Below are 17,456 nucleotides of genomic sequence, written 5' to 3'. Positions count from 1 at the left end.
ATTTAAATTAAGTTAGAACTGGTTTGTTTCAACTATCATTTTGATTTTTATATTACAAAGCAATGTAACAATGTAACAGATGTTGTGTAATACAAAAGTCAAAATGTAGTGTTCAACTATATTGAAACAAAATGTTTTGAAAAGGGTATTTCAATATTTCCAAAATGAAATTTTGAGGGATTTTTGCTTTGTGGGAAATTTCAGCTTTTCATTCTGATATGTGACAAAAGGAAATTTTGATATATTTAATCTTCCAGTGGAATGGAAATTCCAAATTTTGACTAATCTCTAGATTCTTTTGGATTTTGTTTTTAAGCCATCAGAGGTAAATCGTTAATAAGCTACTTAACTATAAACCGGCACAAAACCCTCTAATCCTAGACATAGGATTGTAGGAAAGCAGGCAGACACTGCTTGAGTTCTGTCTCACTGCCATTGCAGGTCAGAAGGAACTGAGTGGCAGTTGGGCCTGCTCTGACCTTTATGTCCGTGGGTCAAAGGCACAAGAACATGTAGTGCACAGATGTACCTCAATGGACACTGCTGGCCCAAAGAATCTAATCTCACACATACGGGGTGAATGTGCATTAGAATTGAGATTCATGTGGACAAATAACTCAAAGAATTAAGGTTGTGGATGCTCAATGCTGCCCTATGCTGCTCATTAGTGAAATGAATCAGAAATAACCTTTGATAAACCTACTTTTCTAATTGCAAAGCAACTTGTTGATAAAATAAGCCACTTTGCTTGAACAAAAACTATCCTGAGTACATTGTTCTGTTCCTTTTCCATAGTTAAGAGGTGGATTATTGACAATTGCAGTTCACAAGTCACCTTAAATTCTTAAATTGAATTCTCGCTTTTGCTCACTTTTCTGAAGAACACCCCTAATTCCAATAGAATAAGGGTTATTTGCCCCTTTTCAGCTTCACAAATCTGAATTTAGGTCAAAGTAAGCAAACAAATTCAATAGAAATATGGTGGCAGTTACAAGAGACACAGATCATTGCACAATTTTATACCGTCAGCCACAGAATGCTTTATTCCAAGCCTCATCACACTTCCAGTTAACAAAACATATGGCAAAAACAATAGTTAACACACAAGATCTGCCATATTTCTACTTACCTCTATTTTTGTACTGGCTTTTCCATATTAAGGGATGTAGAACGTTTCTCTGATTTATTTTCTTGTATTATTGATATACCTAATGGCAGCAATTTACATGTGTCTGCATTTACAGTGAAGTACCTTTCGCTTCCTTTTACAAACCCTCATTTTATTCTCCCCATGTTCCCATTGTTCGTGCAACAACCCAGCATGTTGCTAGTTGGTGAGGTATATGTACTTACAGACTAATTTCCATCTCCAACCCAAACTGTTACTTTTAATTTTTTTTTTTCTGAAAGCAGTACACTCAACACAAGTTTCTCAAAAATATTTGATTCTGGAATAAATTATAGTGACAGGCTGCAAAAACCAACAGCCTCATCTTTTACCCCTACACAACTCCTGCTGTACTCTTCCCCCCCTCCCCTTAAAATATATACTGTGCAAAATTAAGTTCTGTGTAGGTCTGTACCATATTCTGGGGGAAAAAAACCTGTTTATAAAATATAATTAATTCCTAAAAACAATTCCAACATCAGACAACATAGAGGAAGAAGAAACAGATCAGATGCAGCCAAATTTATCACATGAGAAACTAAGTATAACATGTTTTTAAAGCTCCATCAATACATTCCTTCAAAAACCAGAATGCACTTTGGTCATTATTAAACATTAGTACATAGGCAAATAAAATACAAAATGCTTGTTTGTGTTGCTTTATATATAAAAATATTTTTATACCACACAAGTTTAAGATACATTACCTCAACTATTTAATGACTGAAGATTAGTAAGTATAATATAGATATTTTTTTTTTTTTTTTTTTTTTTTTTTTTTTTTTAACATAGCCTATTACATTTTCTACTCTTTCCCAGTCTGAAGCAGATGATTTTTGAAATTCTAATAATAAATATACTCCCTTAAAGGCAAAATGTTTAAGGATACTCAAACATGATATTGGCCCTCCTAGTACAGTTTTGTAAGCAGGATGTTATGTTTAAGCACAAACTAACTAATAACTCTGAAGGGACGAATTTCTAGTTTTGCCATATTCAAAAACTATCTGATACACTAAGGAATTAATGAGTCCCAATTGATCTAATCTAAAATGTAAATCCCCAAAACAAATCTGTCATCAAAATCACCCTCCTTAAGTAGTATCAGGGTTAGTCAGGAGACTTGGCAACCTAAGTAAAAACATTGAGAAGGAGTGTGGTGATGCTAACAGTAGCAGCATTTAAAAAAAATTGCTTTAACTACAAGAACACTGCATACTAGTTTTAGCTGACAGATTTTGCAAACTACATTTTTATAATTGCAGGAGGTGTGGCCCTGGTAACACAATCCAAACAAATAAGACTTAGAAAAAGAAAAGTTTCTATATAATGTAACAACCATTCTTAAAAGTTAAATGTGGTACAAATGGCATATACTATAGTGTCCTATAGGAGATTATTTGTCGTGTTCTTGAGCATACATAATTTACCATCTTCCATTAACAACTCTTTCCACTTTTAAGTGAAGTCCAAATACTCAGCTTCCAAAGATAATATATTGCTCCACAGTCCACCATAATATATTCCCTTTACTATATATAAAGGTACCAATTAAAAGTAACAATAAAAAGTGCACATATTGAGCATGCACAGTCGGAGCTGTGCAAACAGCCTAGTGTTTCAAATAAATACAATAGTTAATTTTATCAAAATATCTTACAGCATGTTAACCATTTACAATTATTGCTCTAATAAAAATGTTATCAAAGAGTATTTGTTGACCTGCTATGTAATACCTTATTTATACACAAGGGTGTTTAAACTGCAGCTTAATCAGTTTAGATCCTGGACACACTCAAAAAAAAGATAGTAAAAAACCTGCTTGGTTCTAGCGTTAATATAAAATATTTCCACTACCTGTCATACCGTATTGTCAGTACTTTCACTTGTTTGAAAATATGTCTCATTCCTACTGTAACAATCTACATATTTTTATCCATGAATTATGAAGTATAAAAACTTAATATTGATGTTAGTTTTCATAACAGATACAGTAATTTAGTGTGACCAATTATCAGGATCTCAAGTATCTGGATATCAGTTTTCTAACCCTTTCAATAATTAAGCATACCAATACTTGAAAATAAAATACAAATGTCAACTAAAACATAAAAAACAGTGAGATGATAAAATAAATATAAAGATTGCACAAGACAATCAGATGTAAACACTTCAGTTTTCCAAACTACATCCTTGAAGAGGCCATAGCTTCTGAAGCCCAGATTCAGTGACTGCTCTGAGGCAGTTTAGTCAATCAATGCATTTTGCCAGAATACCGTGCTACATCTTCTCTTTGTGTATTGTCATGATTTGATCTTCCAGAGCTGAAAAAGTGAAAGCAGCAATGAGCATTTTAATTAATTCTAATTTTACATTTTCAGTTAAATATTAGTTACAGTACATCCTCTGCTTCCATTTAAAGTAATTAATTCTGCATTAATTTTCGGTTAAATATTAAAATTACAATATGTCCCTCTGTTTACATTTAAAAACATACCATTGTGTCTAAAGTGTACAGAATCATTGTTACATTTCTGTGCTTGTGACAAAACACAGATAATTTTGTAATCTATTTAGAAAAATGAATGGCTGAGCATCATGACTAGAGGCCTGATACTACTACTGATACTACTGACATTTCCTTATCTCCTGAATCTGGAAATTATGACAGCTCACATTTCAGAGAGTGGTAAATGATCAGTTCATTTCTTAAGTCATCATGGTGTGACATGCTACATGGTGAGAAACTGTGATCTTATATCATGTTGTGACATCATTCATACTGTGGGGCAAGAAGTGATGTGTGCATTTTCTGTAGCACTCCAAGAACTGCAAACAAGCCAGCAGTAAGAAATCAATGGCCAAGAAGCAGAGACCATTTTCTGAATCAGATGTAGGCATTTTTAAGATTAGCTAAATAAATTAATGGAGCCTGTACAGAAGTATATCTGCTAAATGAAGGCCCAAGATTGGAAGAAATAAATGTGAAAAGTTTCTTGGTGGTTGGTGTATTCTAAGAATAGAATGAAGATCTGTTTATGTAAGTTACATTTGATGAAATATTTTCAAACAATATTCATAACTTTACTATATATTTTAACTGAGGTCACTATGCAGATACAGTTGTGACATTTTGCGTGTTCTGGATCAATACATGGTACTGGAAATGATCACCTTTAGATTAAATCCAAGCAAGTCACTGATAACACCAGAAACAGCAGACAGGATGACAACTTGGGTGATGTTATAAAGCAGTGGGTTCATTGTAAGCCCATATAACCTGAAGGGGGTGTCCAATTCCTACCAATAGAAATATATTTACATAATTAAAAAGCAGAAATCACACAAAAGCAATTTTTAATGTCAGGAAATATGAAACAAATACCCATGACCACATTAACACATTAACAAGATTTGTGATATGTAATTTTGAATGCTTCTGAGGCTGTAAAAGGGCCATAGTACTGACAAATAAGAAAATATTTAAAGGGGGAAAAAAACTGCTCACAACTCCAATTACTGCACTGGGACAGTCAAGCAGCTGATTTAACTGCCCACTCTGTTGGCACAGTGTATGTGCTTGAGAAGGATCTTGAAGTTCCTGGTCTTAATCCAATAAATACTGGGAAAACTGAAGATTAGACTTCCAAAAGAACAAGGGTGCTGCGCAGTGAAAAGGGCAAGAATTTAAGGGCTGAGCAGAACATTAGAGAAAGTGAAAGAGCTCAGTCATTTGAGACCAACTGCTGTATTGTACAATAATCTCAAAGAGGATTTTAAAAAACCTATGATCTGATGCCTCCTCACTTCTGCTGCAAAAACAAAAAACCTTACAACTCTTCATGACAAGAGTTGAAATGTACAGATGCTAAGCAATAATACATCATATATTAGCTCTTAGCAGAAGGAGATCTATCTATTGTGCCAAAGGGTTAATATGACAGTTATCTTTTTCTTAGTGTTAGAGGACAGAAATTAGTACTACAAAGGCATTAATTCAGTTTGTTCTAGAAAGGGTATCACTCCAGGCAAAAACACTTATTTTCTTAGTATGAAAAGAAACCAAATTCAAGAAATCAATAAAAAATATCAAGACAACACAAACAAATGCATAGCAAATATTCATAATGCTGCAGAGATTACATTGTTCACTATTAAACAACGATTTAATGTGAAATGGCGTTACCTGACACTTTGCATAGTGTCAAAATTATTCAAATATTTTAAAACGTTACTTTCTTATTGTTTTATCTTTGACTCATAGCTTTCTGTAACATAGTTTTTTACATTTGTCCAAAATAGCTGATGGTAATTATACAATCAGAGTTCACAAATGACATCTCATATTAGCAAATAAGCCATAAGAATTATTATTTATTACTTGTATTACAGTAGTTCCTAGAGGCCCAGCTAAGATTGTGGCCCCATTCTGGTAGGTGTTCAACATACACATTGTGAGAGAGAAAAGAATAAAAAGCTCTAATGGGTTTACAATCTAGAGTAGAGAGGCAAAGGGTGGGAGAAAGGAAAAATTATTGTTCCCCACTGTGCAATTCACACAAAGGCCTAAGTAGCAAAAAATGTCATCAACTTTCACAGTGTGGGAGGTTGGAAAGCTCATAAAAATTAGTTACTTGCCTCCTGCATACTCATATTTGTTTTTGATCACATTTTTTCCACAAACTTGTTACACTGCACAATTCAGTAATATGCAGTGAGTCTAAACTCAGTGCAGATTAAAGGTTCTATTATACTATTGCATATGAAGGAAATATGTAACAGATTAGATCACATAGTCTCTCACCTGTTAATTGATATTCTCTTAATAGCCCTCTTCAATTACTGTGGAAGATCTACCCACTTGCTTCTGGAGGCAGGAATATGCAAATGTATCAGATCATGGCCTTTCAGAGTCACTTTGGCACCCAAAATCCAAGAGAATGCCTCCAACGCTAGAAAACATAGGCAAAAAACCTAGGAAAAACACAAAGAGGGAAGGATGTTCCACACTGGCAGAGGGCCACTCTGTAAGAAAATCAATTAACAGGTGAGACTAAATTGATCTGTTCTCATGGAGTGGCCTCTCCACAAATCTGGACACAACTACTGGGGCAAGAGCAAACAATAAAGTCAGATAGAGAAGGAAGATGGGGAAAAACTTCAAAACATTTGTTAACTATTTAATAGCCAATATTTTGAACTTTGTTGAATGGCAGAATCTAAAAAGAAAGTTTAATCAGAAATATTCTGCACCCAAAGAAGGTGTCTAAGGAGACTGCCACATCAGCTTTGGAATGCTTGGTGAATGAATGGAGGTCCAGTTGATGGATTTTAAGATTTCTTCATATGAGGCTCTATGAAGTCGCCAAGTGGAGTAAGCAGCAATTTCAGAGGTATGTATTTTTAAAAATTAGTATTGCAGAACTCTTTGAAAACCATGTTGGCACATCTAAAGATCATATCTATAGATACTTTTGGCCCTTTATGTAGTAAGCCCTGAACACACTAGGCTATGAACACACTACCAGACTTTTGGAACAAGCCCTTTTGATTAAAGGACAATTTGAGAGCTCTGACCATGTTAGGAGAATTATTTTGATCAAGTGAAGTGATTTAGGATGAAAGGCAGAAAATATGAGTAACTTCTTGGTGTGAAGCAGTGAAGTATACACTTTTGTCTGGAACATGGTGGGAATGTACAAAACATGACCCTATCTGAAAAGAACAGTAGCGAGTTTCTTTCAGGAAGAGGCTTGCAGTTTATGGATCCTCGTCATAGTGACTTCATAGTAAGAATATAGATGGAAGCTTTACTGAGTGGTTCATAGGAGACCTTCAAAGAAAGCATGAAGTACCAAATTAAAATCCATTTAGCATCTGAGATGCCTTGAAGATAAGTGAAACATAAGGATGAACTGCCAGTCAAATGCTAAATGATGTATACGATGTTAAATGATGAACAACCAATGAAGTTCCTTTTCCTTTTAGGAGAAACTCCAGCAAAAACCCATTGGAGGATGAAAGATGACTCCCAGTTATGTTGGTAAGCCCAGGCCAGTTGAAGTCTTTCTGGAAGAAAAGAGAATCTCTATTGCTCAAGGGGAAAAGACTGGAGTATCCATCAGACAGCCTCAAAGCTGTTACATTTATAACTGTGGTTCTCATGAAGCACTGTTCCTAGTGCACAAGCATCTAAGGAGGTGGGGAAGCTCAGAGACTTATCTGAAAGAATGAGGAACCAGGCCCTGTAGGCCAAAAGTGGGCAATAAAATCATCTTGAATCAATCCCTCTGGATTTTCCTGATATTCGAGAGTTGCAGCAGGGGAATTAAGGCAAGGAAGGTGTCATTCAGAGACTAGTTGAATGAAAATGCACACATGCTCCATACTTGGGGACCTCTCTGGGTGGAATAACTGCCTGTTGAGCAGGTATGAGCAGGTATGCAAGTAGATTAATTTGAAGGGAGATTTTTTTTAAACAGTGGGGAGCTGATGATAAGATAGAAGGAATGGCCACATGTTAGGAGAGTTCCTGTTGATGATAAAAGTATTCTAACCAGTAGTTAACCAAGTGATTGTACATATATAGATATGCCCCTGAGATCCACTGAACACAAAGTCCTGAGAGATGATCTTTTGGAAGAGGAACACTATGATTTCCATTCTCAATATGGATTTCTGGACAAGGCAATATGAGAAGAAGAGATCCAAATTGTGACAAAAATCACATCCTTCTCAAATAACAAAAAGTACACACTAGACATCTGTGTTCTAGTCTGTCATTAGGATATGAACGATTACACCAGTGCACAACAGGATGAAATCTGTGTCAAAATTATATGGCAGGATGTGATGCTAATGAAAATTGAATCAAGGAACCTGACCTAATTATCTAGAAGACTCATTTGTCATTGGTTAAACCAGCACCAATGCTAAAACACCCTACTTTCTCCCTAGGCAATCATGGTTGGCCTGGGCTAGTATGGCCGCATTGTAACCTGCAATTCTTCTGGTCCTTTCACTGGAGATATTGAACCAGCCATTAGTTCTAGAGGCGTGAAAGGGATATCTGTAACCTCTTGCCAAGCTATACCTAGAAGAGTGAAAGCAAGAAGAGGTTTTTTTCCCCTTCTCCAGAATGAATAATCTTTAAAACTTTTTTGGGGCTTGAAGGATATTACTGGTCTGACAGAGATTATCTATCTTAAAATAGGGAATACAGGTAGAATCCGTTCTCTCTCTCAAACAGGTAGAAACTTCTTAATCACACCCACAATCATATGTTAAGTTCAGTGGTGTTCTTCATTGTAATGACCAGCACCTCACCAAACAGTTTCTTGTCATTGAATAGTGATTGGATCTAGATTTGGTATCTGCATTTCAAAACAGCACAAAACAGCTGTCAAAACCAGTCTGATACATCAGTACTTCTCAGCGGAAAAGAAAAAATTACATAACTCTTCCTCCAGAAGCAAGTGGGAAGAGTTACTCCAGTAGTTGTCTCCAGATTCGCAGAGAACAAGTCCATGAGAATAATAAGTGAAGTGCATTAGAATACAATGCCTTCTATACAAGGTTCTGGTGAATGACTTCCTAAATCACAATCAATCTGACATGTGAACACTTCCATCTGTTCAATCATAATACATTGTTCAGTTGACAAAAGGAAGTAATGTTTCCAAAACACTCCTCCCTATGATTAGTGATATTTATTTTCACCTATACAATTAGTTCACCTGTAAATATATAACTTTATTCACCAGCATAGTCTCATTTACTTAAGTATCATTTACAACTGTATCATTTAACATTGAGTCTGGATGAAACACTCTGCAACTGGCATAGAAATGACCATGACTACATAACTTTATAAAAAAAAAAAAACACACAACACTTTTCACATCTATGACAGGATTCTTGAGTATGTAAATGTAAGGTAATTTTAATTTGAAACAGTAACTAATCGACAACTATTGCAGAATTTAGGAGGATTAACTTTAAATGTTATGGTTATTGACTACTTAGTGCCTGATACAGAGCAGAGATCAAAAACAAAGCAAGCTTATTGACGCCTCCTTCTTGGGTCCTGTGTATGTATTGCCTATCCCAAAGGCTCCCTTCACTATATTCTCCATGTGCTGTCGGTTACAAAAATGAAACTTAACAATGATTTTAATACATTTCTATTCGCAATCCATAGTGACGACAGAACATAACTGACTGAAGCATATGAGAGAAAGTATCATGGTGACAACACAGACCATTAGGGAAAGTGGGTTTAAAGAGGAAGGGTATATAGTGCATGCTACAGAAATGCTATGAAGGTTTCTTATTAAGCAAGATGTTCTATTTCTTGATCATGTATAATATTATAGTATTCCATTTTCATTCTTACCTTCAGTAGTTTAGTAGCAAGTTTTAAAACATTATTTACAAGTGTCAGTTCCTCCTTTTTATTAGGCTTCTTCTCCATTTTCAAGTATAGGTTTATCTATTCAAATAAAATATTTATTTAACACCTCAATGAGTTAGCAGGAATTCATTTAAAAACAACTGTTGACAGGATAAGATGGTTAGTCAGTAATAATATGGTAGATGCATAACTATTGCAGAAATCAAGAGGGTTTTTCTTTTTTTAAGAACAAATGTTGGTATGATTAATATTATAATAAAACATCTTATGATGTAACAAAATAATTTTCACTCTCTCATTAAGACAATAATTAAAGCTGTAATTTAACACAGCCACAAATTTGACTGAAAAGAAAGAACAATAAAAGCTGCTTAAAGGACACAAGATTCTCTGTTCTCTCTGGATTCTTAATACTAACAAAATTCCCCAGGTGACAATTAAATATGCCAATGAATGAAACTTCTTATTGAAGCAGAAAAACAGAACACTGAGTTCAATGATTCTGTGAGACTTTTTTTTAAATGACAGTTATCCTGAAAGTGTAGCTAAAAATTATAATTTAACTTCCTGTTCCAGGCATTCCATAAACTCTGGAACATATGCAACTTTTGTTTGCCTTCCACATCCAAAACATAGCAAAGATCACTTGATAATTAAGTAATAAAAACAAGTTAAAGGAAAAAATTTAAAGTTGTAACTTTTTACATTAAAAAAAATGTAGAAATAAATGACCAATTTAAGACAAAGTCACAGATACCAAGTAGCAGAGCAAAAACTAAAGAACCAAAAAGAATCTAAACTAGCATTAATGTAAGCTAAGGGTCAAACATGAGAAATGACCCAATAATGGCTACCAGCAACCACACAGGGAAAAATACATTCCTACTCAATGTTACTGATTGTACTTCTGAAAAGAAGGCATTGCCATTTGCCCAGAATATGAAAATAAAACAAAAAAGAGGAGAGAAGTTTTCAGGTACAATCATGTTAAACTTATAATTTACACTCAGCTCATTTAAAAGTGCATTCTGGTTTTAGATCTAAGACTGATTCAAGCTATACCCCCCCTATAATTAAGTGGGAATAGTTCTGAAATCAAAATCACCTCTAAAACAGGAATGAATTGTGCTCACTATATTTAGCTTACTAACTCAAATTGAGAAAGTAATAACTAAACGACACTGTGGGAGTAAAAAAATACTTTGCAATAACCAACCTCAGGCTGGTTTACTGAAAAAAAGGAAGGGCTGATTCCCCAAGCTTTTCAATGACATACTACTTTGCCCTGAGTACAAAGAGGACATTAATCAAAACATAGCACACATTTTATACAACACTTTACTTATACAAGCAATTGAAAGACATTTCAGAAGGACTTGACAGATTACAGGCTGATAACACTAGTGTCAAAACAGCAAGAATCCTGTGGCATGCACCTTAAAGACTAACACATTTATTTGGGCATAAGCTTTCATCCACAGAAACCCACTTCGTTGGATGCATGAAGTGGAACCTTCAGTTTGGAGGTATATATACACACATTCAAGGATGGGTTAGTTACATCACAGTGAGGAGGGCAAGTGTTAACGAGGTAAATTTAATCAGGCTGGATGAGGCCACTCACTACAGTTGATGAGAAAGTGTGAATGTTAAAAGAGGGAACAGCATTTTTTGTAGTGGGCTACCCACTCCCAGTCTCTATTCAGAAGTTTGCATACGAGTTCCAGCTCTGCAGTTTCACGCTGGAGTTTATTTTTGAAGGTTTTTTTTGTTGAAGTATGCCACACTTCATGCATCCGACAAAGTGGGTTTCTGCTCCCAAAAGCCCAAATAAATTTGTTAGTCTTTAAGGTGACAGAGGACTCTTGCTGTTTTGCTAAAAACAGACAAACATGACTACCCCTCTGGAACTAATGTCAAAGTGTTACTAGAAATTTGTCTTGAGCTAACTAAAAAATAAAAGTACTGGAAACCACACAAAGACAAAACTAAAAAAGAGAATCTCTGGAACCTTTCCTTTATTTCTCCTGCTGATACCAAATACAAAGTCCGTAGGCTGAACCCAGAATAGGAGGAAGCAGTTGAAACTTAGTTTATGGAAGGCAAACTTGAACTCCATCTTTATTGAAGCAGCATTTAAAATAGAAGGCCAAGATTTCTCCAAATGTGTGTTTGTGAAGGAGTCTGTCACAGTTTGTTGCATCAAGAGAGAGAAAACTGGGGAACTAAGATCATAAGACAAGAGAGTTGAATTCAGAGTTTTGGTAATTTTTGAAAGATGTGTTCTCTGTCCAGTCAGTTCAAGTTTGTTTTTAGCACTATTAATTGGTTTGATTAAAGCTACTGTGACAAAGCTCTCTCTCTACCTCGGTGGGTCCAGTGCTTTCTTCTTGCGGTAGGTGAGGGAACTGCTTCACCCCTTAGTGTTCTTCCACTCTCTAATTGGAGGGGGTGGTGGGCGTAATACAGCCTCTCTAAGATGGCCGCTCCCTGCTGGGTCCTAGTCTTGTCTCTGGTTCTCAGTGGCCCTTGCCTCTTCGCTGGGACTCCTGTCCCTCCAGTGAATGGCCAGTAGAGGGTGAGAGGGGCCCGGGCCAACCCTTGACTCAGAGCCCCAACCCAGGGACCCTTCAAGTAGCAGCCTTGTGCTGTGGCTTCAAGAAAGCTACAAGCTTCCCTGGGTTATTTCCCCGTGCCCCTTGACAATGTCCGGACCCTGATTGGACAGGGGCCCTCCCTGGACTCCTTGTCAGGGGAGGCTCTTGACCTCTGACAGCCCCATTGGGCATGGTAGTGCTGAACCAAATGTCCAGTTTTATCTTCCCCTTCTGGCAGGGTCTTTTCCATCAGGCCACCAGGTCTGGGAAAGGTCCTTTGCCCTCTTCAGGCAGGGTTTTTCCCTCCCCCAGCCTTAGAGCTGCGGGGTTCTCTTCTGCTTCTTCTCCTAAACCCTCCTGGTTTCTGGCAGTGTCTTGCCTACTCACACACATTCTGGTAGCTCGCCTCACTCTCACAACTCTAGTCACATCCTTTCTCTGGAGGGGAGGCTTTTAACAAGTCTTGAGAGGAGCGTTGATTAGGTCCAGGTGTGTTAATTAACCTACAGTAACCCCTGCTCAGCTACCAGGGGAAAAGGGACTTGCTGAGCCTGGGGCTGATATATTGGCCTTCTAGCACTCTCTGGTTGCCATTTAGTCTGACCCAGTCACACTACACAATAGGCAAGTTGCTAATAAGCTGGTAAATTGTGTAAGATGGTTACTTACCTTACAGTAACTGATGTTCTTTGAGATGTATTGTCTAAATGTATTCCACTCTTGGTGCACATGAGCCCACAGCAATGAGATCAGAATATTTTGGCCAGCAATGTCTGTTGGCCAAGGCCTATGCCCTAGCTACCCTCACACCCCAGAAGACATAAAAAGGGCAAAGCAGGGACAATTGCATCTCAGTTCCTTTGCTAGCCAGAATCTGCATGACTATGGAATATGATATAGTAGAGAAGAAGGGCATGGATTACACATAGATAACATCTCAAAGAACATTAGTTACGGTAAGATAAGTACCGTATTTCCCCATGTATAAGACGCACCATTTTTCGAAAAATTTGGGGTCTAAAAACTGGGTGCGTCTTATACAGTGGTTGTAGATTTTTTTACCCCAGGGCTGGGTGGTACACGTGCCGCCGCCGAATGGGCCTTCCCTCCCACCCCTGCAAAGCTTTGCGGGTGAAGAAGGGGAATGGGCGGAAGGGTTTCGGCGGCGGGTATTGTTTCCGCCGCGAAACCCCGCCGGCCCATCTCTCCCTGCCGCCGGGAAGCCGCGCCGGAAATCTCTCCCGCTGCCGCCGCGAAACCCCACCACAAGTCCCCTTCCTTTTTTCCCCGAGTGGTACTCAGGTCGGGTACAGTTGGGTCAAGTGGTACTTGACCCGACTGTACCTGGCCCGAGTGGTACTCGGGGGAAAGAAGGTTGAGAACCGTTGATGTACTGTAATACATTTTTTTTCAAATTTCGGGCCCCAAAATTAAGGTGCGTCTTATACATGGGAGCGTCTTATACATGGGGAAATACGGTAGTTGCTTTTCTTTTTTGACTGATTGACTATATGTATTCCATTCCTGATGACTTCCAAACAACGCTGCTGCTGCTGAAGGTGAGTTAACAGAATCATAACTAAATGTGGACTGAAAAACTACCCTGCCAAAGCAAGCACCAGCTCAAGAAGCTCCCCAATAGCATAGTGTTTCATGAGCGTATGAATTAAACACCAGAAGGCAGCTTTACAAGTTTTGGAGATGGGGACATTTCTAAAGGAAACCACAGATGCTACTTGAGCTCTAACAGAATGAGCTTTTACCTGAGCAACGGGATCAAGCTTAGTTATTTGATAATAGTCAAATACATTCTGAAATTCATCTGGATAGCCTTGGGGAAGAAACTGCTTTCCCTTTTACTCTTTCAACATAGAGTATAAATAATATAGAAGGGACTGTAAATGGTTTGGTTATATGTTAATAAAAATAGAATGTTCTCAAAATGTCTAAAAAGTGTGTGTTTTTCTGTCAGAACTGTTAGCAAGAGATTGGAGAAAGAAAAATCAGTAAATGAATGGTCTAATTAATATGAAAGTCAGAAACCACTTCAAGAAGGAATCCTGATTAGACCTAAAAGAAAAAAATCTCTATGAAAAATAATGTATGTTGACCCTGCCATTAAAGCTTTAATTTTGCCGACCTGATAGGCAGACATAATGGCCACTAAAAACAATGTTTGCACTGAAAGATGATGTAATGAACATGCAGCTAAAGGGGGAACTCATCAGTCCTATTAATACCACATTAAAATCCCACAATTGGGGCAGAGGGGAGAGTGCATACACTAAACTCTTTAAAAATCTAAAAACCATAAGGTGTGAAAATACTTTTTGATTTTGAATTTGTGAACTATAAGAAGATATAGCTGCTAGATTCATTTTTATAGGGCCAATAAAGTCCAGATGATTTAGTGAAAGCAGATAGTCTAAAATGAATTGAAGGTCTGTTAGAAAAGATGAAACACTGTTGTGCCCAAACGGTGAACCTTTTCCATTTGTCATTATAAAAAGATCTTTTAGAGTCCTTTCTACTATTAAAATACTCTATATATTCTGGAGCAAGACTTCTTTACATCTGTTAAGCAATAAGCATTCAAGTTATAAGGTGCAGTCTTCCTGTCATCTTGAAAGATCAAATTTGAGAATAAAGACAACGTTATTGGAGTCTGACAGTATCAGCAGGTCTGGGGAACGAAAATTGCCTGGGCCAGACTGGTGCAGTTAATTTTGTTGCTGTGGCATCCTGGGGTTTCTCAGATTATGCAAAATTAAAGGGATAGGTGGGCATCAGGAATCAAGATGATGATATTAGAAAGGCACCTGAGAGACCCAACTCTCAGCAACCCATCCCAAGCAAAAAATATTGCATTTTTTGTTCACTTGTGTGGCTAACAAGTCTATGATCTCTTAAACTCAGTTTTGGAAACATTCTGATTAACGGAGTTCTTTACAGATCATTCGCAGTCAGATCAAAAATACCTTCCCAGCCAAAACATATGGGTGTTCATTTGTTTGGTTAGATGAATAAAAGTGACAGATACTAAATGGCTGATGCATCATTCCCAGAGCTGGATTACTTCCTGACACAGAAGAGGCTCTTTCCTGCCTGTTTATATAAAACATTGGAGAGTGATGTTTGTCTGTCGTCGCTTGAATTGACTTGCCTTGGATTAGATGCAAGAACATGACATGTCAGAAAAACTGCTCTGAGCTCCAAAATATTTATGTATCAAAAAGATGCAATTTTTGGCCATAGACTTTGAGCCCGATGATTTAAATGTATTCCCCAACCTTGACTGGAAGCATCCATCACCAGTGTTAACAAGGGGAGAGGTAGTGCAAATGGGACACCCTTACATACATGAATCGGAACTTTCCATCACAGAAGAGAAGGAAGTACAAACTGAGTAACCCCCCTTCCAGCATGTCTCTTTGAAGTTGTACTGGAGTGTAAACTGATTTCAACCAGTCCTGCATGCAATGAAGACTAAGTGTGGCAATGAAGAGTGATAAATATGTATGACGCACAGTGCCTCAGAACTCTTAAGTCATGATCTTGCTGTTGTGAAAGGGTTGTTCTGCAATTGGTAATGATTCACATGGTGGTCTCAAATCTGGACTAATACTGGGGTGGAAATCAGAAGACCCCTATAAATTTTACCTTGTTGTGATGGAGTCAGATTTTTCCTTGTTTACTGTGAGTCCCAGACTGGCATACAGATGGAGAATCTACCAAATGTTGACAGACTCTTGCTGAGGAGAGGTACCTTGAATAAGTCAAATAATCAATATAAGGATAAATTTGAATATTCTGCTTTCTGAGAAATGCCGCCACTACTGTCAGAAACTTTGTAAATGCCCCTGGGGCTGCTGACAGGCCAAACGGAAGAACTCTGTATTGGAAATGTTGTATACCCACTATGAAATGCAAATATTTCTTGTGTGCAGGATGGTTGGAAATATGCATCTTGGAGGTCAAGAGCTGTGAACCAGTCTTGTGGGTTTAGGGACAGGATTATTGAGGCTAAGGTCACTGTTCTGAATTTGAGTCAAATTTATGTATTGAGTCGTCTTAGATCCAGAATGACTCTCCAATCTCTTCTTTGCTGCAGACCAGGAAAAAATGAGAACAAGAGCCCTTTCCCCTGAATTGAACAGGAACCTCTACTACAGCTGTGAGGGACAACACAGACTGAACTTCATGTTGTAGAATCCTCAAGAGGAGTCCCCGAAAAGGGATGAGGAAGGTGGATGGGGTGTAGGGACAGATTGGAATTGAAGAGAATAACCATCCTGGTTAATCTCGAGGATCTATTAGGTTATTGTAATGTTGTTCCGGGCTTCCCAAATATAAATGAGACTGTCTCCAAAAATGGGAAGGAATGGAAAAAGATTCATAATGAACCGTTAAACTTGCTTTCTGGTGGTTGATAAAAGATGTGAAGAGGTTGTCATAGATAAAGCAGATGGATCTCTCTTATGGAAGCACTGCTTCTTTCTTAGTGGTTCAGCAGGTCTGTGATATGCATAAAAATTAGGTTGAGACAGCTGCTTTTATTGAGTTTGGCTGTATTGTTTTCAGCTGAAGAGTGTATACACCCAGTGATGGTAACGTCAAGAGCCGTGCAGTAACTGTAGTTCTTTGAAATGTGTCCCCCTCTGGGTGCTTCATTTCAGGTGCACATGCACTTTGAGTCCTCGGTCAGAGATTTTTAGCTAGTAGCATCAGTTCGGCCCACACATGCATCCTGTGCCTCCTTGTGGCAGACACAGATGCTATAAGGATGGGTGGGCCAACTGCCCTCAGTTCCCTCTCTACTCATTCATCTTCTAGGGAACAACCAAAGCAGAGGGGAAGGTAAAAGCATAGTGGAGCACACATAGGGACACATATCTAGAAGAACCACAATTACATTATAGGGTGAGTTACATTTCTTTCTTCTTTGAGTAGGGCCCTGGGGAAGGTCCCCTTCAGGTGACTTCTGAACAGTATCCCTAGAATGAGGGGGGAGCTAAGGAACAGGATCCAGAACTGAAGATAGTACTGCAGAGCCAAGTGACACATCGGATCTGACAGCATGGAGCAGAGTGTAATGCTTCAAAAATGTATGAACTGAAGGCCAGGAAGCAGGTCAACATGTCTCAAATACTGGGACATTCTTCAAAACTCCAGCAAATGTCGTCTACGATCTGGCTGAATGCAGGCTCACCCCTGGGGGGTGGGGGTGACCACCCGCAGACACATAACAGTACAGATACAACCCAATAACAATTCTGAA

General features: G+C 37.9%; 1 protein-coding gene across 3 annotated transcripts in view; it reads right to left on the bottom strand.

The window, feature by feature from the left end:
• Window positions 1-1,016: 1,016 nt before the first annotated feature.
• Window positions 1,017-17,456, bottom strand: part of PHTF2 (putative homeodomain transcription factor 2) — a 165,334-nt gene continuing 148,894 nt past the window's right edge. For 2 of the 3 annotated variants that reach the window (XM_067564535.1, XM_067564534.1), the window contains exons 16-18: window positions 9,564-9,659; window positions 4,343-4,468; window positions 1,017-3,492 (exon numbers count right to left, since the gene is read on the bottom strand). In XM_067564535.1, the coding sequence (XP_067420636.1) occupies window positions 3,472-3,492; window positions 4,343-4,468; window positions 9,564-9,659 (243 nt within the window). In that variant the 3' untranslated portion in view covers window positions 1,017-3,471. Of the gene's footprint in view, window positions 3,493-4,342; window positions 4,469-7,142; window positions 7,234-9,563; window positions 9,660-17,456 lie in introns of those variants that run through there. The other variant, XM_067564536.1, reaches the window with a different exon arrangement.

Source organism: Emydura macquarii, unplaced genomic scaffold (genome assembly GCF_026122565.2).
Source record: "Emydura macquarii macquarii isolate MOO-44397 ecotype Brisbane River unplaced genomic scaffold, CSIRO-AGI_Emac_v2 contig_2636, whole genome shotgun sequence".
NCBI classification, from domain to species: Eukaryota; Metazoa; Chordata; order Testudines; family Chelidae; genus Emydura; species Emydura macquarii.
The sequence above is the reverse complement of the archived record's forward strand: the minus strand, read 5'-3'. Positions and strand labels throughout refer to the sequence as shown.